Below are 24,615 nucleotides of genomic sequence, written 5' to 3'. Positions count from 1 at the left end.
TGGGATTGTTCATCCGGTGATTGATCAGGCGGAATATCTGTCTCTGAGGAGAGGTACTACTGCCGAGGGCATTCTTTGTTGGGTGAGCCATTTCCGACACCGTAGTTGTATTCAGAAATTGCATAATAATAAAACCTTTATATTTGCTGCACCAGTTTTCCTGCATTGGGTTTTTCTGGGGATGATTGTCCAAAAATAACGGTGTCCCTTTTGTGTTTGTCTCAGTGATTTCAGTGGCTAATCTATATATGAGTTAAAACTGCATTTGTGTTTATTTCAGTATTTATATTTATAAATAACCTGTTAATGGAATGAACGAGTAGGAGAAATTAAACCAGATAATGCAGTAGGGATTTATAACATGTCAGACTTAGAAATTTCAACACGTGATTAGTAAGCTCATTTACTCGATTTCTCTAATGACTTGTTGTATTGGAAGGCTAGGGGACACATTGGATCTTATGCAAGATTGCAGATGGTCTCCATTTGGGTTTGGTCCACCTATATGTGGTCCTAATCATCCAGAGGGCTACTTTGGCACATGTAGGGTGTGTGTTGAGAGCCATCAGCATCCACAGCAGTAGACAATACTCCATGGATCCCTGAGGATGGTCAGAGATGCTCGAGATACTCCCATTGGACGAGGAAGATGCACTACTTGATTCATTTTGCCCAGCTGACCCCACAAATGTATCATGCACTTGGCAGTTGACCCAGGACTTGTAGGATGATGTGGAATCCCCTACATCATCATCAGAGCCCTTGCAGACGATCTACATGCATATTCAACTCATTTGGAGACCCATGAGGTTATTGTTGTGCCCCCACACCCATTGGGAGCACCATAAGCTTATTGTTTGGAGAACAAGGGGCCAACCCCTTGTTAATCACTTTCGAGGGTCCTACTCTTCATTATGGCATCCATGGACCTCATTAGGCCACTTGGAGGGCCCTACAACATGCATAGATTATTATTTGACCTCTTGAGAGGCTTATTCTTTCATTTGTGAGCTAGTTTGGTGGGCTTGTCACCAAAAGTTAGAATATTAGCACATTATTTTATTTTTGGTGCTTATCTAGGCCAAGGAGGCTAATTCATACGCTTCATTAGTGTATAAATACAAGTGAGATGAGTTCATTTTCTCATCATCACTTTGGATTGGATGAATTTTGATGTGTGGATATTGGTCTATTTTATCTTGGAGCTTCTCTTTTGTCAATTGTGGATGGTTGGATATATTTTGTTACATGCAAGTACATGCTTTTAATGTTATTCTTGTTTTACTTTGTCATATACATTGCACTGGGATTTTCGCTATTTTTAGGGCTAATCGTTGCATGCATTTACTACTTTAAATTGTGGAATTTAGTCTCTATTATAGCATCTCTCAATGTATGGGCCATGTAATGTGAACGAAATCTCCTAGGGGTAATTGTCTCAACGAATTGACCTTATAAGCCATCTCCTTTTCACATCGAAGTATAAAAGCTGCAAGACTGCTTCTCTTTGACCTATAAGGCTAGCAAAGTGGTCTTGAGGCCTCCTTGATTGGGAATCAAAGATCCTCACTCATATTCATCATAGACTCCATTCTCCCAAGACTAAGGCACTGATCTACCAACAGGTCGTCACATAAAATCATATCTTTTCACCTTTTCCTAGGTCTAGCCAAGTTGGGTCACCTATGGCATCATTTTCCTGGCAAACTACCCATCCAAAAAGTTTGATCTCTTAGGGTCTCATGCTTTGGTGTTTTCTCAAGGCCTCTTTCAAATTTGAGGGCATTCATACGATGGAGTTGTGAGAAAAGCCAAGCCCTAGCTTCGGGATCAAACTTTGCCCTAACATCCCCAAAGGCTAGTACCTTATTGGATCAATTCAAACCTTTAAGTGGATATTTTTTCTTTGATCCATTTCCATACCTTGTCCAGGTTAGGGACAATCATTGGTTGCCATACTCTTCTCCCCTACCCTACACTGGGTCCACTTGGTTCTGTGTGGTCCCGTTCCTTTGAAAAGACAATTCTTCAAGAACCATCTGGGATACTAATTTCAATAAGGCTTTTAGGGATTGGGAAATTCCTTCACAATTCATATCCAATAAACCTAACCCTCAAATCCTCCCTTCCTTTCCCTAGAAGACGTTGTACCTTGCTTAGAAAGGAAGCAAACTCTATCTTTCTAACTCTCCCAGGAAAGGGATTATTTGGGTCATTCCATGTCCTTTCATTGACTTATCCTTCATCGGTGACTCCATAATATACCAGGTTTCGTCCCATCTGTGAAAGTCCATAAATAGAAGGTAGCCATAGCTGAGGTGATAGTGGGCTAAGTCTCCATTTGTTGTCCTTGCCTTAGCATTTTCCCTTTAAGGATCCTACATAGGTCCCCTGCTAGTTTGAGCGGTAACACTTAGTAAGTTGATATTGCAATAGAACTTTGGAACAAATTTTCAAACAGTGAACTGGTTACTATTTTGTCTTAAAATTATAAATGTTCTGTTTGTTTAGCTCATTTCGTGTTATTTGTCTTAAGATTTTCAGTAAAATTTTGAAATAGTCATTTATAATAAAGCTTGTTGTTCATATATATTTGTGTATTTTCACTGCTTTCAGGTCTGCAAATTCAGCGGGACTCTGCTTCTACAGTCAGTAAGTAGTCCATTTCTGATTGTTACATGCTCTTTAAATCATTGATCTCAGAATTGCTGATGTTATTTATTATGCAGGATTGATATGAACTTGCTTTGAGTAGGGTTTTGTACTACATTTGATTTCTCTGTCAACTGTGTATGTATATATTCATTATTTGTTTTTTGTATTGCCTTTCCTGGAGTAAGCATCAATTCAAAAGCCTGTTTATGTGAGATTTGACTGTTCATCAAGATAAAATTCAAGCTAATGGTGGATAATATTGTGAGTACAAGGAAATAAACATTCACAGCATCATTGCAATAGACACAGCTTCACTAGGACAGGAGCAATTATATAAAACAATTACCATTGGTATATATCTCTCTATAGTACCACTTGCAAAGATTCACATGGAAATATGGTGAGTTGACTTGCTTGTCAAAAACTGAGCAAGTAGGTGAATTTGTGGGTTAAAATCAAGACTTTGTCACTCTTGATTGATTTCATGAGTTAGGTGAGTACTTGCCAAGCCTTGCCAAACTTGGTAAATCCATCCAGAATCACTTTGTTTTTCTGTTCATTATACTTCGAGAATCAGTCATAGTCTTCTGAACTTTACCGATGGTATCGATGAGAAGCACATGAACTGAAGCTTGCCAGAGACTCCTGGGTACTGTTTGGCACTGTTTATCCTAATATGAGTATTCTTGTTTGTGCAAACTTAGATAAGAACATATGTGAAATTTGTAATCAATGCATGATAGATAATGCTTAAGAATAAAAATATTTCACACTTTCAAATAGAGAGTAATTTACCAATGTTGTGCAGTTGGAAAAGTCCTGGTGTTAGCATGTTTTGGCCATAACCAAGCTTGAAATCAGGCTAGCGGTAGACTGAGCAGCTTCAACCACTTGCAAGCAGCTTTTGAATCTTGAAATAAAATTCTGTGCAGCATCTAGGGTGAGACTGAGTTCTTTTAGACGAGTCAGGACTCGTTGGAAACCTTTAGGTTGTTAATGACACCAAAGTGCAATCTCCAAAGCAGTAATAATCTCTAATAGTAGGTCTGCTCCAAGTAGAATTTAAAAAAAAAACAAAAGTTACCATGTACAAAATGTCGAAGAATCTAGGGCATAATAACTAATGAGATTCTTCTTGGCATGATAACTATTTGTGAGGTATTTTATCTTTAGCTTATTAGCACAATCTTTTACTTGATATCATTAGTGTGTGTATTTCTTACTTCATCAAATAGCTACCAAAACAAAGAGACAAGAACACAAGATGTTGGCATTCTGCCAGGGCCAAAACCTCTCCCTCTTGGAGAGGAAAACCCGCACAAAATTCTTCTTATAGAGATTCCAATTGATGAATACCAAGACCATGACCCTTGACCTATAATGCCGCTCCAAGATCAAGACACCAATCCTCTTCTTCGTCATTGCTGAGTTCATCATCACTGCACCACTGAGATCTTCCTTGCTGCTGTCATCACTGAGAACATTATTGTGCCTCTACTGAGATACTCATTATGACAATGAGATCATTGCTTCTACACCATTACTCCATCTTCACATAGATCATTGTTGCATTGTCTCAACTGCACCATCATTACTGTGTCATCTTGTTGCACTACTACAAAGATCTTCCTGAGACCATGGTTGTGACTATACTTAGATCATGACTGTGTCTTGATGATATCATGACTGTGTCTTGATGATATGCCGAGACTGTATGATCCTCTCCATTGTAGATACACCAAGACTGCGAGATCAAGACTGTGACTGTGTATATATATAAGCCGAGACAGAGTATGACTGAGGTTCTTCGTATGCATGCCGAGACTGTAACTTCCAAGACAGTAGTCACTGAAATCGAGAAGAGACCGTGGTCATGAGACTGTTATATTTCACTGTGATCATCACCGAAGATAGCAGAGGTATCCGAAGTCCTTTTTCCCACAAAAAATCACAGAGAAACCCGAGATTATGTGTCACTGTGCTTGCCCGAGATTTCAGAGATCTTATGCGAAGATGTCACTGTGCTTATCACCGAGATCCTGTACCTTACTGTGCCATCAAAGTTTCAGAGTGATCCGAAGTTATGTCCTCCTGTGATTACTCCAGCTGCGTATTTATAGGTGTTAGTCCATGTATGCAAGCCGACGTGAACTTAGTGAACCGTTGCGTCCTTTTATTGAGTGACGTGTCATCTATATATACTTTGAAGCTGACTTGACTGTCTTTCACATCGTTTTGCTGGCAGTCTTCTTCTTTGGAGGATGGTGCTTGTCTTGGAGGGCTACTTGACACTAGGTTGACCCATATTCATGCTCAAGAAGAGCTCTTTAACATGACTTTGATTCTTTGACTTTCCTAGACCTATGGAATGAGCAAGAAACTCATTCTTATAATTTACAAAAATAATATTTTTTTTTCTTGACAAGTACAAAGATCAAAATTACATTTGTAAATACCGAACCTAGTTACACTTTCTTCAACACAAAATGTTATGGTTACATAAGATATCATACACTTATGTATGCTTATTCTAGGTGCCAGTTGCCTTGTAGGTTGACATTTGTGGGCCGATTCCTATTAACAAGCTGAACAACCTATATAGGCTTCTGCAATGTGTCACAAAATAATTTTGTTAGCTTGATTAGTGTTGATCAACGTGACTGAAGTTATCCTCAAAACTGAGTTACTAGGCTTAATACTTGTTAATTTATTCCTTGATTTTTTTTTCCTCTGATCATCATAATGATTGCCTTTTTGATTTTTTTACCCTTTATGGTTTCAACAGAAAACATTTCACCATTTCTTACCTTATTTAGTTGCCACTGTTGTTCAATAGCATCCTTCCAAACTATGTTATTGGCATGTTATTTTGACTTTGCAACTATGACACTGGATAAGATTGGAATCAATTGTTTTTGTTATTTCAAGATTTGTTCTTAAAATGTTTGTGTATATTGAGCTGGCTTAGTTCACATTTTTTATATTCTTATAGCAATACTGATATTGGCCTTGAACCTTTTCTCTACTAGGTAAGTGATACATTGGAGTAGTTTTGGTGTTCTCTCCAAAATTATTTTATATTCTGTATAAGATATTTGCTGTATCAGATGATGGACTATTTGAAGTTGTATAAAAGAGACATTTATGATATATTGATGTTAAATGTAGCAATTGAGGATGAATTGGAAAATGCTATTCTCAAGGCGGGAGGAATGCTTCAGAGTAACTATGGAAATCTACATAAAGTCGGATGGAAGAGGAGCAGTCGAACTGACAAAGGGGTATGATTTTATAATTACTATTTTCTTCTACTTATTATTTTTAAGTTTTAACGTCATAGTTGATTGGGTACACTTTGTATAAATCTGAGTTCATAGATTTTGTAAGTTTTAGAGAATTAATTCTAGAATGATACCTTCATGTTGTTCTCAAGTTTGTTTCTGAAGTATTGGTCTTTGATTAAATTGGTCCTCACATACGTTCACATTTTCCTTTTCTTAAATATGTTCCTTACCCTTCAAGTATCTCACTATATTGTTCACTGTTCCTCATTAATTGTGGCTTTACATCCATTATTCCTTTCAGCAATAACTGTTGTTCCTCAAATACGTTTCTACTTTGGTTTTGGTTATCATTCCCATGGTACCTCCTGTTACCCACCACCAGTGGGTGACCCCTATAGGAGAAATTTTCTCCTAGCTTTGTTTTCAGCTAGCAACCAGCAGCCCCTTGCAGCCACCGGAAAGCTTGATGTGCTCGTATTCTCTGCCACCTGAGCCAGTCATTGTGTGCCCTCGTTTATCTGTCATGATTGTTGATTTTTGGTAACATCGGATGTGATTGGTTCTTGTGTATGTATTTTATCTATGTAATTATGTGATAACTGCAATAGAATTTATTTTAATATTCGCTGAAGGGATTTCGTAAATAACTTATTGTGAAGAATAAGTAGGTGAAATAAATTAGTTGCTGCAGTAGAATTTCAGGTTAGAAATTTTCACATGGTATCATAGCAGAGATCCCACAACAGGAGAGAAAAATCGACTATGGGTCAAGAGCATGATGCAGAGGCATCAACTCAAAGGGACTCACGCAGATTTCCAGAAAAAGACACTAGGGGCATGGATCACGATTACTCTATGTTAGCTTCCAGATTGGAAGAAGAAGTCGCTTGCCTAGCAAGCCTTGCCTCCTCTGAGGTTTGGTATATAGATAGTGGAACTTCCTGGCATATGACAGGAATTCGAGAAAGTTTTTTAGATTATCAGCAAGAAAGAATGAATTCTCAGATCACAATGGGAAATAAGGCAAAGTGTACCCCAATAGGAAGAGGTACTATAGTCTTTCAAACCGAAGCAGGAGAGCGGTTTCGAGCAACCAATGTGTTGCATGTTCCAAGATTGGGGATGAACTTACTCTCCGTATCTCAACTTCAAAATAAGGGCTACGACATTTTCTTCATTAAGGAGAAAGTATATGTCAAACATCCGAGTTGGAAAAAGAAGGCCCAGATCGGAATCAGAAGTAACAGGTTGTATAGATTATAGCTAGAATCACCAATGGGACTGATAGGCAGCAATGGAGATAGAGATTTGAATGAACTATGGCACAGAAGGATGTGACACTTACACCAGGGGCTTTGAGAATTCTTAGGAAAACAGTATCAGGAGTTCTAGAATTGAGTACCGAACGAGATGATGTATGCAGAGGATGCGCTCTGGGCAAGTATGCCAAAGTTGCGTTTTCCAGAAGTAACAATAGAGCTAAGAGTGTTCTAGGATTCATACAATCAGACATTTGCGGACTGATGTCCACAAAAGCTCTTAGTGGTGCCGAATACTTCGTCACCTTCATCGATGACCATTCCAGGAAGACTTGGATCTACTTTCTGAAAACCAAAGATGAGGTTTTTGGTCAATTCAAAGAGTTCAAGGCTCTAGTGGAGAATCTGACAGGAAATAAGATAAAAGTGTTGCGCTCAGACAATGGTGGAGAGTATGTTGACAAGGACTTCACCGATTTTTGCGCTAAGGAAGGCATAAAAAAAGAGTGGACAACTACCTACAATCCGGAGCAGAATGGAGTAGCAGAAAGGAAAAACAGGACTGTTGTGGAAGTAGCTAGGGCAATGTTGTATGATCAGGATATGCCCAAATTCCCGTGGGAAGAAGCATGCAGCATGACAGTTTATGTTCAGAATAGAACTCCACACAGGGCATTGGGCAAAATTACTCTGGAAAGGGTCTTCACAGGGAAGACACCTAAAGTCAGTCATTTCAGGATATTTGGGAGTTTAGCGTATTGCCGTATACTCGAAGAAAAGAGAAAGAAATTAAATCAAACTGTTGAGAAAGGATATCTTGTGTGATATAGCGAGAATGCTAAGGCATATAGAGTCTATCTTCCAGGGAGTAGGAAGCTAGTAGTTCGGCAAGATGTAAAGTTCATGGAGGACAGAGCTTTCAGGAAATCCCAAGAAATGCCTTCCGAGGATCAGTGAAAAGACGATCCGTTGGTACAACTACTTCGACTAGCAGAAACAGAAATTCTGCTAAAGGCAAAGTTTCGGAATAGGGGAATCTCAGGAAGAGGAAGAGATGATAGATGTACCCACTGCTAGTGGAAGAACGAGCCGGGAACTCCGAAAGATTCTACAGGATCCAAAGGATTTCATTGGTGCACCCAGGAATGATAAAAGGGAGCGAAGACAACCAGACAGATATGAGGCCCTAGTAGCTCAAATTGGGGAATCTTCTAGTTTTTAGGAGGCTGTTCAGCATCAAGTATGGGGAGATGCGATGGTGGAGGAATACAATTCTATAATGGTCAATGATGTCCGGGATGTGGTACCTAGGCCTCAGGACAAGTCAATGGTAGGTTCGAGATGGATCTACAAAGTCAACTATGCTACAGACGACAGTGTGGAGAAATACAAAGCGAGGTTTGTGGCTAAGAGTTATGCTCATAAGGAAGGGATAAACTACGAAGAGACCTTCGCCCCAGTAGCTAGGTATACTTCTATTAGAACGGTGATATCTCTTGTAGCACAGATGGGGTGGGAGATTCACCAGATGGATGTCAAGACGACATTCTTGAATGGGGTAATAGAAGAGGAAGTATACATTGAACAACCAGAGCGTTTTGAGACACATGAGAAGAAGTCTCATGTATATAGATTAAAGAAAGCCTTGTATGGGCTTAAACATGCACCTAGAGCATGGTATGGTCGAAGTGATGGCTGCTTGCAGAAGATGGGGTTCGTCAAGAGCGACACAAATCCTAATCTCTACTATCTTGTCGTAGAGAATGAGCCTCTAATCCTAATGTTATATGTGGATGATCTTTTTCTGACAGGATCATCCAGGTTCATCAAAGACTACAAAAATAACCTAGCCATAGAATTCGACATGAAGGATTTGGGGTAGATGCATTATTTCCTGGGGTTGGAAGTTTTGTAGCAGAAGGGTGAGATCTTCCTTGGAGAAGGGAGATATGCTACAGAGATATTGAAGAGATTTAGGATGTAGGACTGTAGACCTATGGTTACTCCAATGATCACCAACTGGAAGAAGATTGATGCATCAAAAGATAAAGACGTTGATCCCACCTTGTACAAGCAGCTTATAAGGTCCCTGATGTATCTGGTCAATACTAGGCCAGACATTTGTTATGCCGTCAACACCCTCAATTACTTCATGGTGGAACCCAAGAGGGTGCATCGGGCAACATCCAAACATGTTCTCAGATATATACAAGGAACAATCGATTATGGACTATTGTACACCCAAGGCAATGGCATCAGGCTGAGTGGTTTTACTGACGTAGATTGGGATAGAAGTTCAGTAGATCAGAAAAGTACAACTGGGTACTATTTCAACATTGGATTACGAATGACCTCCTGGTGTAGTAGGAAACAAAAATCTGTGGCTCTGAGCTTAGTTGAAGATGAATATATGGCATCTAGCACAACTTCGTGTGAAGCCATATGGCTTAGGAAATTGCTTGTGAATCTATTCAAGAGATGGATGGAAGCGACTTGGATTTTGTGTGATAATCAGAGTTGCATCAAGCTCTCTGAGAATCTAGTATTTCATGATCGGTTGAAGCACATTGATATCAAGTGCACTTTGTCAGACACTGTGTCCAACGAGGGGCAGTATAGTTGAGGTACACTCCTACAGGAGAACAGGCGGTAGACATCCTCGCCAAGGCTCTAGGAAGAACACAGTTTGTTTATTTCAGGGAGAAGATGGGGATGGTGAAGAATCCATTTCAGTAGCAGAAATGGATAAGTGTCGAGAGTTGCAGTGCAACAGTTAGCAGTAGCAGTTCTATGGGCAACATGATGCAACATGTTGAGAGGGAGCTGCAGTACAGATGTAGTAGTGGCGGTGGCAGTGTCATGGGCAGTAGTACAGGAAGCAATAGTGTAGTGGATGTAGGGCAACAAGCCAAGCATTAGCACAGAGGACCGATGCGGAGGATCTGTGTGATGCTTCTATGATGAAGCATTGTGCACATTCCTCACTAAGAGGGAGTGTTGATTTTTGGTAGCATCGGATGTGCTCTAGCCTTGAAATTTGGTGGAGAGGTTAAGGCACATGAGATCTCCAAGACCCATAAATTGTTTGGAGAAATTCCACCCGAATGAGGAGTTATTAAAATAATTAATATTTTTAATGGGTTCCTAACTCTAAACTTAGGAAAATAAAAATATTAATGGGTATTAATAAAGATAAGGGTGAGAAGCTTCTAAGAGACGAGGATCAAGTTTGTTTTAATCTTAGCCTTTGATTAGAGACTTAATCTCGACCATTGATTCATCAACATGAAAAGTATGAGAGAAGACTCTAGGATCATTTGGAGACACACCGACAGATACTCAGTATCTCAAGGAAATCGATTCTCAAGAGGAGATAAATTTCAGAGGGAGAGTTGTAGGGTGGAGGAAGAGGAGGGTATCAACAGCAATCAGGGATTGAGTAGGGGGTGACGCAGGGACATTGAGAGAAAGCACAGAGGGAGACGTAGTCCAGGGGAGACGTAGCCCTCATGCAAATTGACACAGAGGGACATAGAGCCACTTAGAGCCACGGTGAGCCACGCAGAGTGACACAGAGGTGACGCAGAAGTGGGAGAAGGGTCTCCAAAGTGTCAGAAAGTTTCCAGGGGAAAGTCTCAGGTGTTTTCTCTCAAGTTCTTTGTAAAATCATTCCTTGTAATAGTGATTGTGGTTGAAGATTAATAAAACTCTCATTTGCTGCACCGTTTTTCCCGAGTTGGGTTTTTCTGGGGACAATTGTCCAAAAACAACTGTGTTGATGTGATTGGTTCTTGTGTATGTATTTTCTCTGTGTAATTATGTGATAACTGCAGTAGAATTTATTTTAATATTTGCTGAAGGGATTTCGTAAATAACTTATTGTGAAGAATAAGTAGGTGAAATAAATCAGTTGCTATAGTAGAATTTCAGGTTAGAAATTTTCACATGGTATCAGAGCAGAAATCCAGAAACAGGAGAGAAAAATCGACTATGAGTCAAGAGCATGATGCAGAGGCATCGACTCAAAGGGACTCACGCAGATTTCTTGAAGAAGACACGAGGGACATGGATCACGATTACTCTATGTTAGCTTCCAGATTGGAAGAAGAAGTCACTTGCCTAGCAAGCACTGTCTCCTCTGAGGTTTGGTATATAGATAGTGGAGCTTCCTGGCATATGACAAGAATTCAATAATGTTTTTCAGATTATCAGGAAGAAAGAATGTATTTTCAGATCACCATCGGAAATAAGGCAAAGTATACCCCAGTAGGAAGAGGTACTATAGTCTTTCAAACCGAAGCAAGAGAGCGGTTACGAGCACCAATGTGTTGCATGTGCCAGGATTGGGGATGAGCTTACTCTCTGTATCTCAACTTCAAAACAAGGGCTATGACGTTTTCTTCATCAAGGAGAAAGTATATGTCAAACACTCGAGGTTGAAAAAGAAGGCCTAGATCAGAATCAGAAGTAACGGGTTGTATAGATTATAGTTAGAATCACTAATGGCACTGATAGGCAACAATGGAGATAAGGATTTGAATGAACTATGGCACAGGAGGATGTGACACTTACACCAGGGGCTTTGAGAATTCTTAGGAAAACAGTATCAGGAGTTCTAGAATTGAGTACTGAACGAGATGATGTATGCAGAGGATGCGCTTTGGGCAAGTATGCCAAAGTTGCGTTTTCCAGAAGTAACAATAGAGCTAAGAGTGTTCTAGGATTGATGCACTCAGACATCTGCGGACCGATGTCCACAAAAGCTCTTAATGGTGTCGAATACTTTGTCACCTTCATCGATGACCATTCCAGGAAGACTTGGATCTAATAGGAAAGAAGATAAAAGTGTTGCGCTTAGACAATGGTGGAGAGTTTGTTGACAAGGACTTCACCGATTTTTGCGGTAAGGAAGGCATCAGAAGAGAGTGGACAGAATCCGGAGCAGAATGGAGTAGCAGAAAGGAAAAACAAGACTATTGTGGAAGCAGCTAGGGCAATGCTGTATGATCAGGATATGCCCAAATTCCTGTGGGTAGAGTCACTTCGGAAAGGGTCTTCACTGGGAAGACACCTGAAGTCAGTCATTTCAGGATATTTGGGAGTGTTGATTTGTGGTAGCATCGGATGTGCTCTAGCCTTGAAATTTGGAGGAGAGGCTAAGGCACATGAGATCTCCAAGACCCAGAAATCATTTTTGAGAAATTCCACCTCGATGAGGAGTTATTAAAATAATTAATATTTTTAATGGGTTCCTAAGTCTAAACTTAGGAACATAAAAATATTAATGGGTATTAATAAAGATAAGGATGAGAAGCTTCTAAGAGACGATGATCAAGTCTGTTTTAATCTTAGCCGTTGATTAGAGACTTAATCTCGGTCGTTCATTCATCAACATGAAAAGTATGAGAGAAGACTCTAAGATCATTTGGAGACACACCGGCAGATACTCAATATCTCAAGGAAGAGGAGATCGATTTCAGAGGGAGTTGTAGGGTGGAGGAAGAGGAGGCTTCAGCACAAGCAGAGTTTGATGAGGAGGTGATGCAGGGGCAATGAAAGACAACGCAAAAAGAGAGACGCAGTCCTGAGAAGAGACACAGGGCCTACGCAGGCTGACGAAAGCCCCATGGTCCCATCCTCATGTGCCATAGTATCAGGAGTTCCAGGAAAATAGTATCAGGAGTTCCAGAACTAAGTACTTAACGGGATGATGTACGCAAAAGGTGTGCTTTGGGCAAGTATGCCAAAGTTGCCTTTTCCAGAAGTAACGATAGGGCAAAGAGTGTGCTAGGATTGATACACTCAGACATTTGTGGACCGATGTCCACAAAATCTCTTAGTGGTGCCGAGTACTTCGCCACCTTCATCGATTGACCATTCCAGGAAGAGTTGGATCTACTTTATGAAGATCAAGGATGAGGTTTTCGATCGATTCAAAGAGTTCAAGGCTCTAGTGGAGAATTTGACAGGAAAGAAGATAAAAGTGTTGCGCTCGGACAATGGTGGAGAGTATGTTGACAAGGACTTCACTAATTTTTGCTCTAAGGAAGGCATCAAAATATAGTGGAAAACTCTCTACGATCTAGAGCAGAATGTAATTGCAGAAAGGAAAAACAGGACTATTGTGGAAGCAGCTAGGGCAATGCTGTATGATCAATATATGCCTAAATTCCCGTGGGCAGAAGCATGCAGCATGACAGTTTATGTCCAGAACAGGACTCCTCACAGGGAATTGGGCAAAATCACTCCGGAGAAGGTCTTCACTGGGAAGATACCCGAAGTCAGTTATTTCAGGATATTTGGGAGTTTAGCATATTGTCGTATACTCGAAGAGAAGAGAAAGAAATTAGATCAAACTGCTAAGAAATGATATCTTGTGGGATATAGCGAGAATGCTAAGGCATACAGAGTCTATCTTCCAGGGAGTAGGAAGGTAGTAGTTCGGCGGGACGCAAAGTTCATGGAGGATAGAGCTTTCAGAAAATCTCGAGAAATGCCTTCTGAGGAGCAGTCGAAAGACGAGCTGTTGGTGAGACCACTTCAACCAGCGGAAACCGGTACCAAAAATCCTCCTGAAAATAAGGCTTCAGAATAGGAGGAATCTCAAGAAGAAAAGGAATTGATAGATGTACCTACTACTAGTGGAAGAACGAGCCGGGAACTCCGACAGATTCTACAAGATGCAAAAGACTTCATTGGTGCACCCAGGAATAGTAAAAGGGAGCGAAGACAGCCAGACAGATACTAGGCCTTAATAGCTTAGGTTGGGGAACCTTCTAGTTTTCAAGAGGCTGTTCAACATCAGGTATGGGTAGATGCGATGGTGGAAGAACACAACTTTATAATGGTCAATGATGTTTGGGAAGTGGTACCTAGGCCTCAGGACAGATCAGTGGTAGGTTCGAGATGGATCTATAAGGTCAAATATGCTGCAGATGGTAGTGTGGAGAAATACAAAGCTAGGTTCGTGGCTAAGGGGTATGCTCAGAAGGAAGGGATAGACTACGAAGAAACCTTCGCCCCAGTAGCCAGGTATACTTCTATTAGGACCGTGATATCTCTTGCAGCGCAGATGGGGTGGGAGATCCATCAGATGGATGTCAAGACGACATTCTTGAACGGGGTAATAGAAGAGGAAGTATACATCGAACAACTAGAAGGTTTTGAGACACATGAGAAGAAATCTCATGTATGCAGATTAAAGAAAGCCTTGTATGGGCTGAAACAGGCACCTAGGGCATGGTACGGTCGAATTGATGGCTACTTGCAGAAGATGGGGTTCGTCAAGAGTGACGCAGACCCTAATCTCTACTATCTAGTTGTAGAGAATGAGCCTCTAATCCTAGTGTTATATGTGGATGATCTCTTCCTGACAGGATCATCCAGGCTCATCAAAGACTGCAAGAAGAACCTAGCCACAAAATTCGACATGAAGGATTTGGGACAGATGCATTATTTTTTGGGGTTGGAAGTTTGGCAGCAGAAGGGTGAAATCTTCTTGAGACAAGGGAGATATACTACAAAAATCTTGAAGAGATTCAGGATGTAGGATTGTAGACCTATGGCTACTCCAATGATCACCAATTGGAAGAAGATTGATGCATCAGAAGATAAAGATGTTGATCCCACCTTGTATAGGCAGCTCATAGGGTCCCTGATGTATCTGGTCAATACTAGGCCAGACATTTGTTACGCTGTCAACACCCTTAATCAGTTCATGGTAGATCCTAAGAGGGCGCACTAGGCAACAACCAAACATGTTCTCAGGTGTATACAAGGAACAATCGAGCACGAACTATTGTACACCAGAGGCAATGATATCAGGCTGAGTGGGTTCACTGACACAGATTGTGCTGGAAGTTCAGTAGATTGGAAAAGTTCAACTGGGTACTGTTTCAACATTGGATCAGGAATGACCTCCTGGTGCAGTAGTAAACAAAAATCCGTGGCTCTAAGCTCAGCTAAAGCAAAATATATGGTAGCTAGCACAACTTCGTGTGAAGCCATATGGCTTAGGAAATTGCTTGTGAATCTATTCAGGAGAAGGATGGAAGCGACTAGGATCATGTGTGATAATCAGAGTTGCATCAAGCTCTCTGAGAATCCAGTATTTCATGATCGGTCGAAGCACATTGATATTAGGTGTCACTTTGTCAGACACCGTGTCCAACGAGGGGCAGTACAGTTGAGGTACACTCCTACAGGAGAACAGGTGGCAGACATCCTCACCAAGGCTCTAGGAAGAACAAAGTTTGTTCATTTCAGGGAGAAGATGGGGATGGTAAAGAATCCATTTCAATAATGGATAAGTATCAAAAGTTGCAGTGCAACAGTTAGTAGTGGCAGTGCTATGGGCAACATCATGCAGTAGATTGAGAGGGAGCTGCAGTACAGATGTAGCAGTGGCAGTGGCAATGGTAGTGTCATGGGCAACAATACAGAGAGCAACAATGCAGATGATGTAAGGCAGCGGGCCAAGCATCAGCATAGGTACCAGTGCGAAGGATCAATGTGATGTTTCAGTGATGGAGCATTATTAGAGCACATTCTTCGCTAAGAGGGAGTGTTGATTTGTGGTAGCATCGGATGTGCTCTAGCCTTGAAATTTGGAGGAGAGGCTAAGGCACATGAGATCTCCAAGACCCAGAAATAGTTTTGAGAAATTCCATCAAGATGACGAGTTATTAAAATAATTAATCTTTTTAATGGGTTCCTAAGTCTAAAGTTTGGAAAATAAAAATATTATTTGGTATTAATAAAGATAAGGATAAGAAGCTTCTAAGAGACCAAGACCAAGTCTGTTTTAATCTTAGCTGTTGATTAGGTACTTAATCGATTCATCAAGAAGAAAATTCTTCAACAAGACTCGAGGGTCATTTGGAGACACACTAACAGATAGTATCTCAAGGAAATTCAATTCTCAAGGAAGAGGAGATCAGTTTCGGAGGGAGTTGCAGGGTGGAGGAAGAGGAGGGCTTCAACAACAGGAAGAGTTCGAGTTGGAGGTGATGCAGGGGCAGTGGAAGACAACGCAGAAAGAGAGACGCAGTCCAGAGAAGAGACACAAGGCCTACGTAGGCTGATGCAGAGGGACGCAGAGCCACTCAGAACCAAGCTAGGTCAATCAGAGTGACGCAGAAGTGGGAGCAGGGTCTCCAAAGCGTCAGATAGTCTCAGAGGGAAAGTCTCAGGTGTTTTCTTTCAGTTCTCTGTAAAAATCATTCCTTGTAAAAACAATTGCTGCTGAAGATTAATAAAGCCCTCATCTGCTGCACCGATTTTCCCGCATTGAGTTTTTCTAGGGACAATTGTCCAAAAATAATTGTGTCTATGTGATTGATTCTTGTACGTGTATTTTTTCTCTGGGTAATTATGTGATAACTGCAGTAGAATTTATTTTAATATTTACCGAAGGAATTTCGTAAATAACTTATTGAGAATAATAAGTAGGTGAAATAAATCAGTTGCTGCAGTAATAGAATTTCAGTTTGGAAATTTTCACATGGAGTTTAGCGTATTGCCATATAGCTGAAGAAAAGAGAGAAATTAGATCACACTGCTGAGAAAGGATATCTTGTGGGATATAGTGAGAATGCTAAGGCATATAGTGTCTATCTTCCAAGGAGTAGGAAGGTAGTAGTTCGGCGGGATGTAAAGTTCATGGAGGACGAAGCTTTTAGGAAATCCCGAGAAATGGCCTTCGAGGAGCAGTGAAAAGACGATCTGTTGGTCCAACCACTACGACCAGCAGAAACTAGTACCAGAAATTCCCCTGAAGGCAAAGCTTTAGAACAAGAGGAATCTCAGGAAGAGGAAGAGATGATAGATGTACCCACTACTAGTGGAAGAACGAGTTGGGAACTCCGACAGATTCTACGAGATGCAAAGGACTTCATTGGTGCACCCATGAATGATAAAAGGGAGCGAAGACAACTAGACAGATTCCAGGCCCTAGTAGCTTAGGTTGGGGAACCTTCTAGTTTTCAGGAGGATGTTCAACATTAGGTATGGGTAGATGCGATGGTGGAGGAATACAGTTCTATAATGGTCAATGATGTCTGGAAAGTGGTACCTAGGCCTCAGGACAGGTAAGTGGTAGGTTCGAGATGGATCTAGAAAGTCAAATATGCTACAGACGATAGTGTGGAGAAATACAAAGCCAGGTTTGTGGCAAAGGGGTATGCTCAAAAGGAAGGGATAGACTATGAAGAAACCTGCGCTCGAGTAGCCAGTTATACTTCTATTAGAACGTTGATATCTCTTGCAGCACAGATGGGGTGGGAGATTCACCAGATGGATGTTAAGATGACATTCTTGTATGTGGTAATAGAAGAGGAAGTATACATTGAACAACTAGAGGGTTTTGAGACACATGAGAAGAGGTCTCATATATGCAGATTAAAGAAAGCCCTGTATGGGCTTAAACAAGCACCTAGAGCATGGTACGGTCGAATTGATGGCCACTTGCAGAAGATGGGGTTCGTCAAGAATGACGCAGATCCTAATCTCTATTATCTTGTCGTAGAGAATGAGACTCTAATCCTAGTGTTATATGTGGATGATCTTTTCCTGACAGGATCATCCAGGCTCATCAAAGACTGCAAGAAGAACCTAGCCACAGAATTCAACATGAAGGATTTGGGATAGATGCATTATTTCCTGGGGTTGGAAGTTTGGCAGCAAAAGGGTGAGATCTTCCTTGGACAAGGGAGATATGCTACAGAGATCTTGAAGAGATTCAGGATGCAGGACTGTAGACCTATGGCTACTCTAATGATCACCAATTGGAAGAAGATTGATGCATCTTAAGGTAAAGACGTTGATCCCACCTTGTACAGCCAACGTATAGGGTCCCTGATGTATCTAGTCAATATCAGTCTAGACATTTGTTACACTGTCAGCACCCTCAGTCAGTTCATGGTGGAACCTGTTGATGCCCCGAAAATCGTTGTATCAACATTGGGGGATAACCACTCGGTCCGGACCTTAATACAACTCCTTTTCCGTTTGGAATGGTGGCTCCGACTGGGGATAATGGGACCAGTTTCCCAGCAATGGATAAACGGGATGAATGAATGATTGGTTGACTAATCTAATGATAGGCGAATAACTTAATTTATCAGCGAAATAAAAGAACTACTACTAATCCCGGGAACTATTGTACTTTAAAGTGTAGCGCTTAATGATCTATGTTTATAAACAGGCATGTAGATGACTCTATTTAATAAACATGGACTTTTATTCATTCAAGGATTACTTTGCTTAAATCGTTAAACAAAGGGATTAGCGCAATATTGCTACACTTATATATCATCGATACATATACGATCAAAAGAAAAGCATCCCATAAACATCCAATAGTGGAGGGAATAAAGAAATGCTGTTAAAACACATACATATATTCGATAATAGCAAAGGCAATCAAATAACAATTCATATGAAAAGAATGAATTCAGACATAGATAATAGTACCATATGAACTGCTAGTCACTCCGAATATCAATCGCTATTTGAGATTCTTCTTCCAACGCAGAAATACTTTCAAACAAAGACAGTAGTGCACATTTGCATAAAAGCTTCCTTGTCAAAATTAGAATAACTGGTCCAGTTTTATAAAAGAATATGGCTGAAGTACAGTAGTGCAACTTCAGTCTTTAAGTCAAGTACAAAACTTTACGACCCCTTCCAAAACAATGAAAGGGTCTATAAATACTTAATTAAGCTAACTTCCTATGAAACTGAAATCCTATTTAATTGGTATCAATTGATTTTGATCATATTCTTCTCAGCAACCTGGCAGTCGGCGGCATGAATCATCAAGTAGGCTGTTTGCCTTTAAACCTGAGCTGACTTATCGCAAGCATTGGCTCCACTTTGGGCGGTCTGTTGAGGCGAGAGCTAAGCTGGGCGGCATAGGTGGCATCCTGAATATCGGGGATAATATACCCGATTGCATCTGTAAGGCATTTGAGGGCGGCTCTTTGACTGTGTGGTTTTACCAAGAAGAACCAATAGGTGTCCCATGTTAAACTGTTAATTCCAGCAATTAATCTCCCCTTTTCCTCTAGATCTGGATAACATGATTGCTCCAATGTTTTCATCACTGTCAATTTTCCTGGAGTGCATTGGGAAATCATGTTTGACAAGTAGAGAGTATTATTAACCAATTCAACCAAATTGCTTGTAGTTGATTTGCACCTTGAAATTGCCCTCTCTGCTTTCATTAACTGGGACTGCCATTCTGTAAACAATATATCTTTATGTGACTCTAAAATTCTTGGTAAATTTGCCGCTTGTCCCTGATCAGTATCTTGCCAGTCAAGAAATGCAGCTATCGTTTCTTCAGCTTGATCCAATTCCGCTCTAGCCTTTTCTGTTTTTTCACTTATTGATGCCGTCAATTCGCATAGTGGTTCCGCCTGGGCGATTTGTTGACATAGAAGCTTGATTTGGGCTATTAATGCCGTATTTATCTGTAGTGCCTCTACTCTGAATTCAGTTATTTGTGGAACGCCCTTTGTCTTCTCAAGCTGTGCTGATAGTTGAGCAATCTGCTCATCTTTTGTTTTCAGCATTTGTTCATTTGCTGCCCTCAGTTGTGCCAAGGCTTCAGACAACTCTTTCTGCTTCTGGATTGCGCTGTGATCAATCCTTTGTTTCTCTGCCTGCAATTGTTGAGTTAATTGATTATTTACTTGCTGTTGTGTCAACAATTGCTGTTCTGCCTGCTCCGCTTTCTGCTGTGCTTCTGTTAGCTGTGCCTGCAATAAAAAGATTTCCTGGTCTTTTGTTTTCAATAAAAGACTCACCTCTGATGCTTTGTCTATTGTTGCTGCCGAATAGGCTCCAGCATATTGTGATAGTTTTGTTAGGTCATCAGAGGGGTCAAATTCCTCCTTCCAAACCACATTGCCCATGACCGTCTGTTCTGGGAAAAGGGAAGGTTGATCAGTCCTTCTTCTCTTCCTCTGTCGTTTTACTACAGCTTTATGCCTTGGGCTATAGAAGACATCCAAGGGAGGAATCTCTTCTACCTGCAAAATGATTTGATCGGAGGGGTCCTTTGGTATTATTTCTACTTCCTTTGAACTGGGTGGGCCGCTGGTTCCACTTGGAACCTGTTGTGAAGTGGTTTCCTGTGTGTCTGCTGCTTTCGAAGTTTCGGTGTCCTTTGAACATTCTAGACTGCTGATAATAGAATCAAATTGTTGCCATTCCTGGAGCAGTTTTGGATCAATATGAGTATCCACATTTACTTCTATGTTGCTCTGCTTCTGCTCTTTAGTCTGGGTCTCCTCCCGCACTTTCTCTTGCTCTTTAGTCTGAGTTTCCTCCTGTGCTTTCTCTTGTTCTTTTGTTGTAACCGGAGGTTCCTTTGAATGTTGCCTTTCAGGCTCGCTTGATGCTGTTGTTGGGGTTGTTGCTAACAGATCTAGAGGCAGAGTTTGCAACCTCTGTTCTCTAAGTCTGTTGAATTCAACCAACCCTTCATCCTGATATTTCATTCTGGCTAGTGCCTTAACCTGCAATATTGACTCGGCTGAGGAGAACAGGTCATCGAACATATCTTCTTTATGATCAAACTTTGTCAATTTGGCCTGTTCAAGTGCATTATAGGCGACTTTGTTGGGATCAAATCGCCTATTAGGGAGAGTTGCTAGAGTTAATGATTTTATCTTTGTAGCTTCTTTCTCTGCATGTTTGAAATCATGCAACGTGTAGACACCACATCTCAAAGGAAAAGAGGGCCAGACCTGCTTCTTATTTTTCTTGAGGGTCTGTGTAACTCCCTCGGCAATGATCTGATAAGCTATTTCTCTCGCCAGCAGTTTATCAGGTATGTACAAAGGAAGGACATGAGGTTCGGCTTGGCTATCGAAAACTCTTATATAAGTGAACTTTTCCTCCCCGAACCATCTTCCTATTGATGTTAAATCAATCCCGGCTTGGTAGGAAATCTTGGGAGCAGGTTTATCAAAAATAGAGTAATGAATGGGTAACATAAAGCCATTGCAGACTTGGTATAAATGGTGCTTATAGGAAGCTTTCCACAATTTCTGATGGTATATGTGAATAGGCATGGGGTCTTGTGATGTCCACCTCCAGCCGAGCACAGGAAATTCAGAATTAAAACACAGGGTATCTAGAATATAGGCACTATAGTAGAATGGGGGAATTAACCTTTCAGTAATGCGGGTCTTATTTCTAAAATCAAGAACAGCTGTTGCTAGTTTATCTGACAGTATAGTTGCCCAATCCATTATTTCACTGTTACACACCGCTTCCATCAAGGGAACCATTTCTATAGTGAAATTAGCGGAATCGTGCAACCCCCACAATCTACACATCATTATCCCAGCATAACAATAAGGAGAACATAGGGAATCAACAGAGTACTTACCGGAAGATTCATGCTTGTGTTTTGCCGGATTTTGTCTCCAATCCCGGATGGGTTCGGATTCAATTTCGTTCTCTTTTCGGAATTTCTCCAAAAACGCCTTGTTGTACTTCTTCTCTGGCTCAGGCAAATGATACATTTGCCTTAAATCATCAGCCTTGAATGAACCGAAGATTCTCCCATCTCTGGTGCAGAAAGTTCTGTCTGTGATTGGGATTTCCTCAATTGCCCACCTCACTACATCCGTATATGGGAGAATTTGTTCCCGAGCTGCTATCCGATGAAGGAAGGAGTCGGCTAAGTCCTTTAAAGTACCATCAGATTTTCGAGTCGCATCTGCAGTGGCTTGTACTGTTGTCACTTCAGGTTCTTCGGCCTCAATCAAATTATAGGTACTTTGCCAAGTAGTTTTGCCGAGATCAGAACATGTAGTATCAGATATCAATCCTTTCTTTTTATTTGTTGGATCAGTGACAGCTTGTCCTGTTGCTGGCACAGCGGAAGCGACTGTGGTTTTCTTAGACTTCTTCCCCATTTTGCTTGAGTTTTCTGCTTCGGAGGAATTCTGCACAGGAGTGAAAATAAGCGTAACACAGAGAATTGGTAGTGAAAACCAAATATGAGCGAGATATATTGATCAATGCGTGATGAGGGATTAACTTTAAAGTGGCCGCGGATACAATCTATGAGAAGATTTTAGGACTTACTATTACATTAAATGGCCGTTAAAACCTGCCAATCCTTTAAATGCCCATCATATCATTAATTGGCTGAATGATTTGTTTAAGCGTGCCTTGGATGTTTTGGCGGTTGAGCACAGGTAAATCACTGTTCGACAGATAAGGCTTTTAATATGAATTAATCGTAATATCCCTCTGTTTTAACGGCTTTTTTGAAGTTTGCGCTTCTGGCTTTATCGCAATCGGGCGTCGGGGAAAACTTAAATCCTTATATTGACACCTTTTGAAATCCCCGATCGCCGATAGCGATATCGCATCGCATCGGGAGTATGGGCACTTTAAGAAAGCATGGATAGTGTATCGCCGATCGCCGATAGCGATATCGCATCGCATCGGGTGTATTACCTGGGGTGCTTTAAAAACATGCATAGTATATCGCCGATCGCCGATAGCGATATCGCATCGCATCGGAGCGAAAGGAACTTTTATCGCATCGGAGAAAACCAATGGGCCTTTAAAGTATGCCTCCTATGTCATTGCGATATGCGATCTTGCGATCGCTTTATCGCAATGATAAAAGATTGATTATTTATATTATAAGACCAAAATTGGTTTGTCCAAAAGGTTTTTTATAATGTCTTCATTTTGTTTTCGGACCTTTTTGAATAATACAATGTTGATACCAATCAAAACTAAAAGGGACCCATTTCATATGATAGTTTTTTTTTTTTTTTGTGAATAACCATGATATGAAATGGGGGGTTGTTGTAGAGCACAACAGAACCCAAGAGGGCGCACTGGGCAACAGTCAAACATGTTCTTAGGTATATACAAAGAACAATTGAGCATGGACTATTGTACACCCAAGGCAATGCCATCAAGCTGAGTGGGTTCACTTACGCAGATTGTGCTGGAAGTTTAGTAGATTGGAAAAGTACAACTGGGTATTGTTTCAACACTGGATCAGGAATGACCTCGTGGTGTAGTAGGAAACATAAATCTGTGGCTCTGAGCTCAGCTGAAGCTGAATATATGGCAGCTAGCACAACTTCGTGCGAAGCCATATGGCTTAGGAAATTGCTTGTGAATCTATTTAGGAGAAGGATGGAAGCGACTAGGATTTTGTGTGATAATTAGAGTTGCATCAAGCTCTCTAAGAATCCAATATTTCACAATCGGTCGAAGCACATTGATATTAGGTGTCACTTTGCCAGAGATTATGTCCAACGAGGGGTAGTACAGTTGAGGTACGCTCTTACAAGAGAATAGGTGGCAGGCATCCTGACCAAGGCTCTATGTAATATTCCTAGTAGAAATTTTACAATAATAACAAAGACATGCACAAATAAATAACACAAAAAATTTCAGAAATGGATGCACATAAACAAGAAATTTCTGCAAATCCCCAAATTGGCCAAATTTTATTAATAATATCTGTTGTGGTACAAATTAGTTGGAGAAATTGCACTTGGGCTTGCACAAGGCAGGCTACAAGCACCAGGTGATGTGTACGAGAAAGCCAAATGACTGCAATAATCAACACCTCCAGAAAACTGTGCCGCTGCTCCAAAACTACACTGCTGCTTGACTTCGCCCCCTGATTTTCCCACTCTAGAATGCCCAGAAAATTCTATAAAATTAGGAGAGTACTCCTTGCCCAAAACGTAGAAAATCCCAGAAAGGTTTTTCCTTAGTTCCAACTTTCGAAATTTGACCCTTCACAACTTGGCCCTCCACCAAATTCGAATTCTGTTACTATGGCTACTCTTGTCAATCTCTTCTCTCCAAACTCTAGCAATTCTCCTCAAATTTCCCTCCCAATGGGAAAGATTTCCCAGCACCCTAGCTCCAAACTCCCCCGGATGATACTTCCCCAAAAGAGTCTCATTCCAATGACTGCACAGTCATGGAGGAGATGATGTAGTCTTGTGTATGATAAAGTGAGAGTTGCGTGTAGGTTGGTCCTCTTGGTTGTAGCTGCCCTCCACACTCATGAAAATGATCAAAGAACACTCCTGTAGCTTCTTCGGTCAATTCCCCAACAACCCAGCTCCACAAACAACCAATGAATCCTCCCTCTGCGCAGTGGTGGCTCCTGGATTGCGTGCTTTAGTCCAGAAATGCGTGGGACTTGTAGTTGATGCCTCTTTCAGTCTCAGTGATGAAGGAAAAGCCTTCCTAAGGTGGCACTTGAAGTCCACCGAAGAAAGGTTGAGCTTCTCTCCTTGGGAAGCTCTTGTGCTAAACAACACAATATTGGCTCAGCTGAACAGCTAAGGCAAATTCAATTTTCAAATAGACAAAAGACCCCTATTGCTCCCTCATTCCTTCCTTTTATA

The 24,615-nt window shown here is 40.9% G+C and overlaps 1 protein-coding gene across 2 annotated transcripts in view; it reads left to right on the top strand.

The window, feature by feature from the left end:
* The window catches only part of LOC149138463 (putative tRNA pseudouridine synthase), a 364,078-nt gene that overhangs the window by 45,767 nt on the left and 293,696 nt on the right, over positions 1–24,615 (top strand). For both annotated transcript variants that reach the window (XM_089448317.1, XM_089448316.1), the window contains exons 2-3: positions 2,617–2,652; positions 5,824–5,936. In XM_089448317.1, the coding sequence (XP_089304443.1) occupies positions 2,617–2,652; positions 5,824–5,936 (149 nt within the window). The remainder of the gene's footprint in view (positions 1–2,616; positions 2,653–5,823; positions 5,937–24,615) is intronic.

Source organism: Pinus tabuliformis, chromosome X (genome assembly GCF_031772625.1).
Source record: "Pinus tabuliformis cultivar Carrire ecotype Pingquan chromosome X, CPIR1, whole genome shotgun sequence".
Lineage (NCBI taxonomy): Eukaryota > Viridiplantae > Streptophyta > Pinopsida > Pinales > Pinaceae > Pinus > Pinus tabuliformis.
Note: the sequence above shows the minus strand (reverse complement) of the source record. Positions and strands in the feature narration are given on the sequence as shown.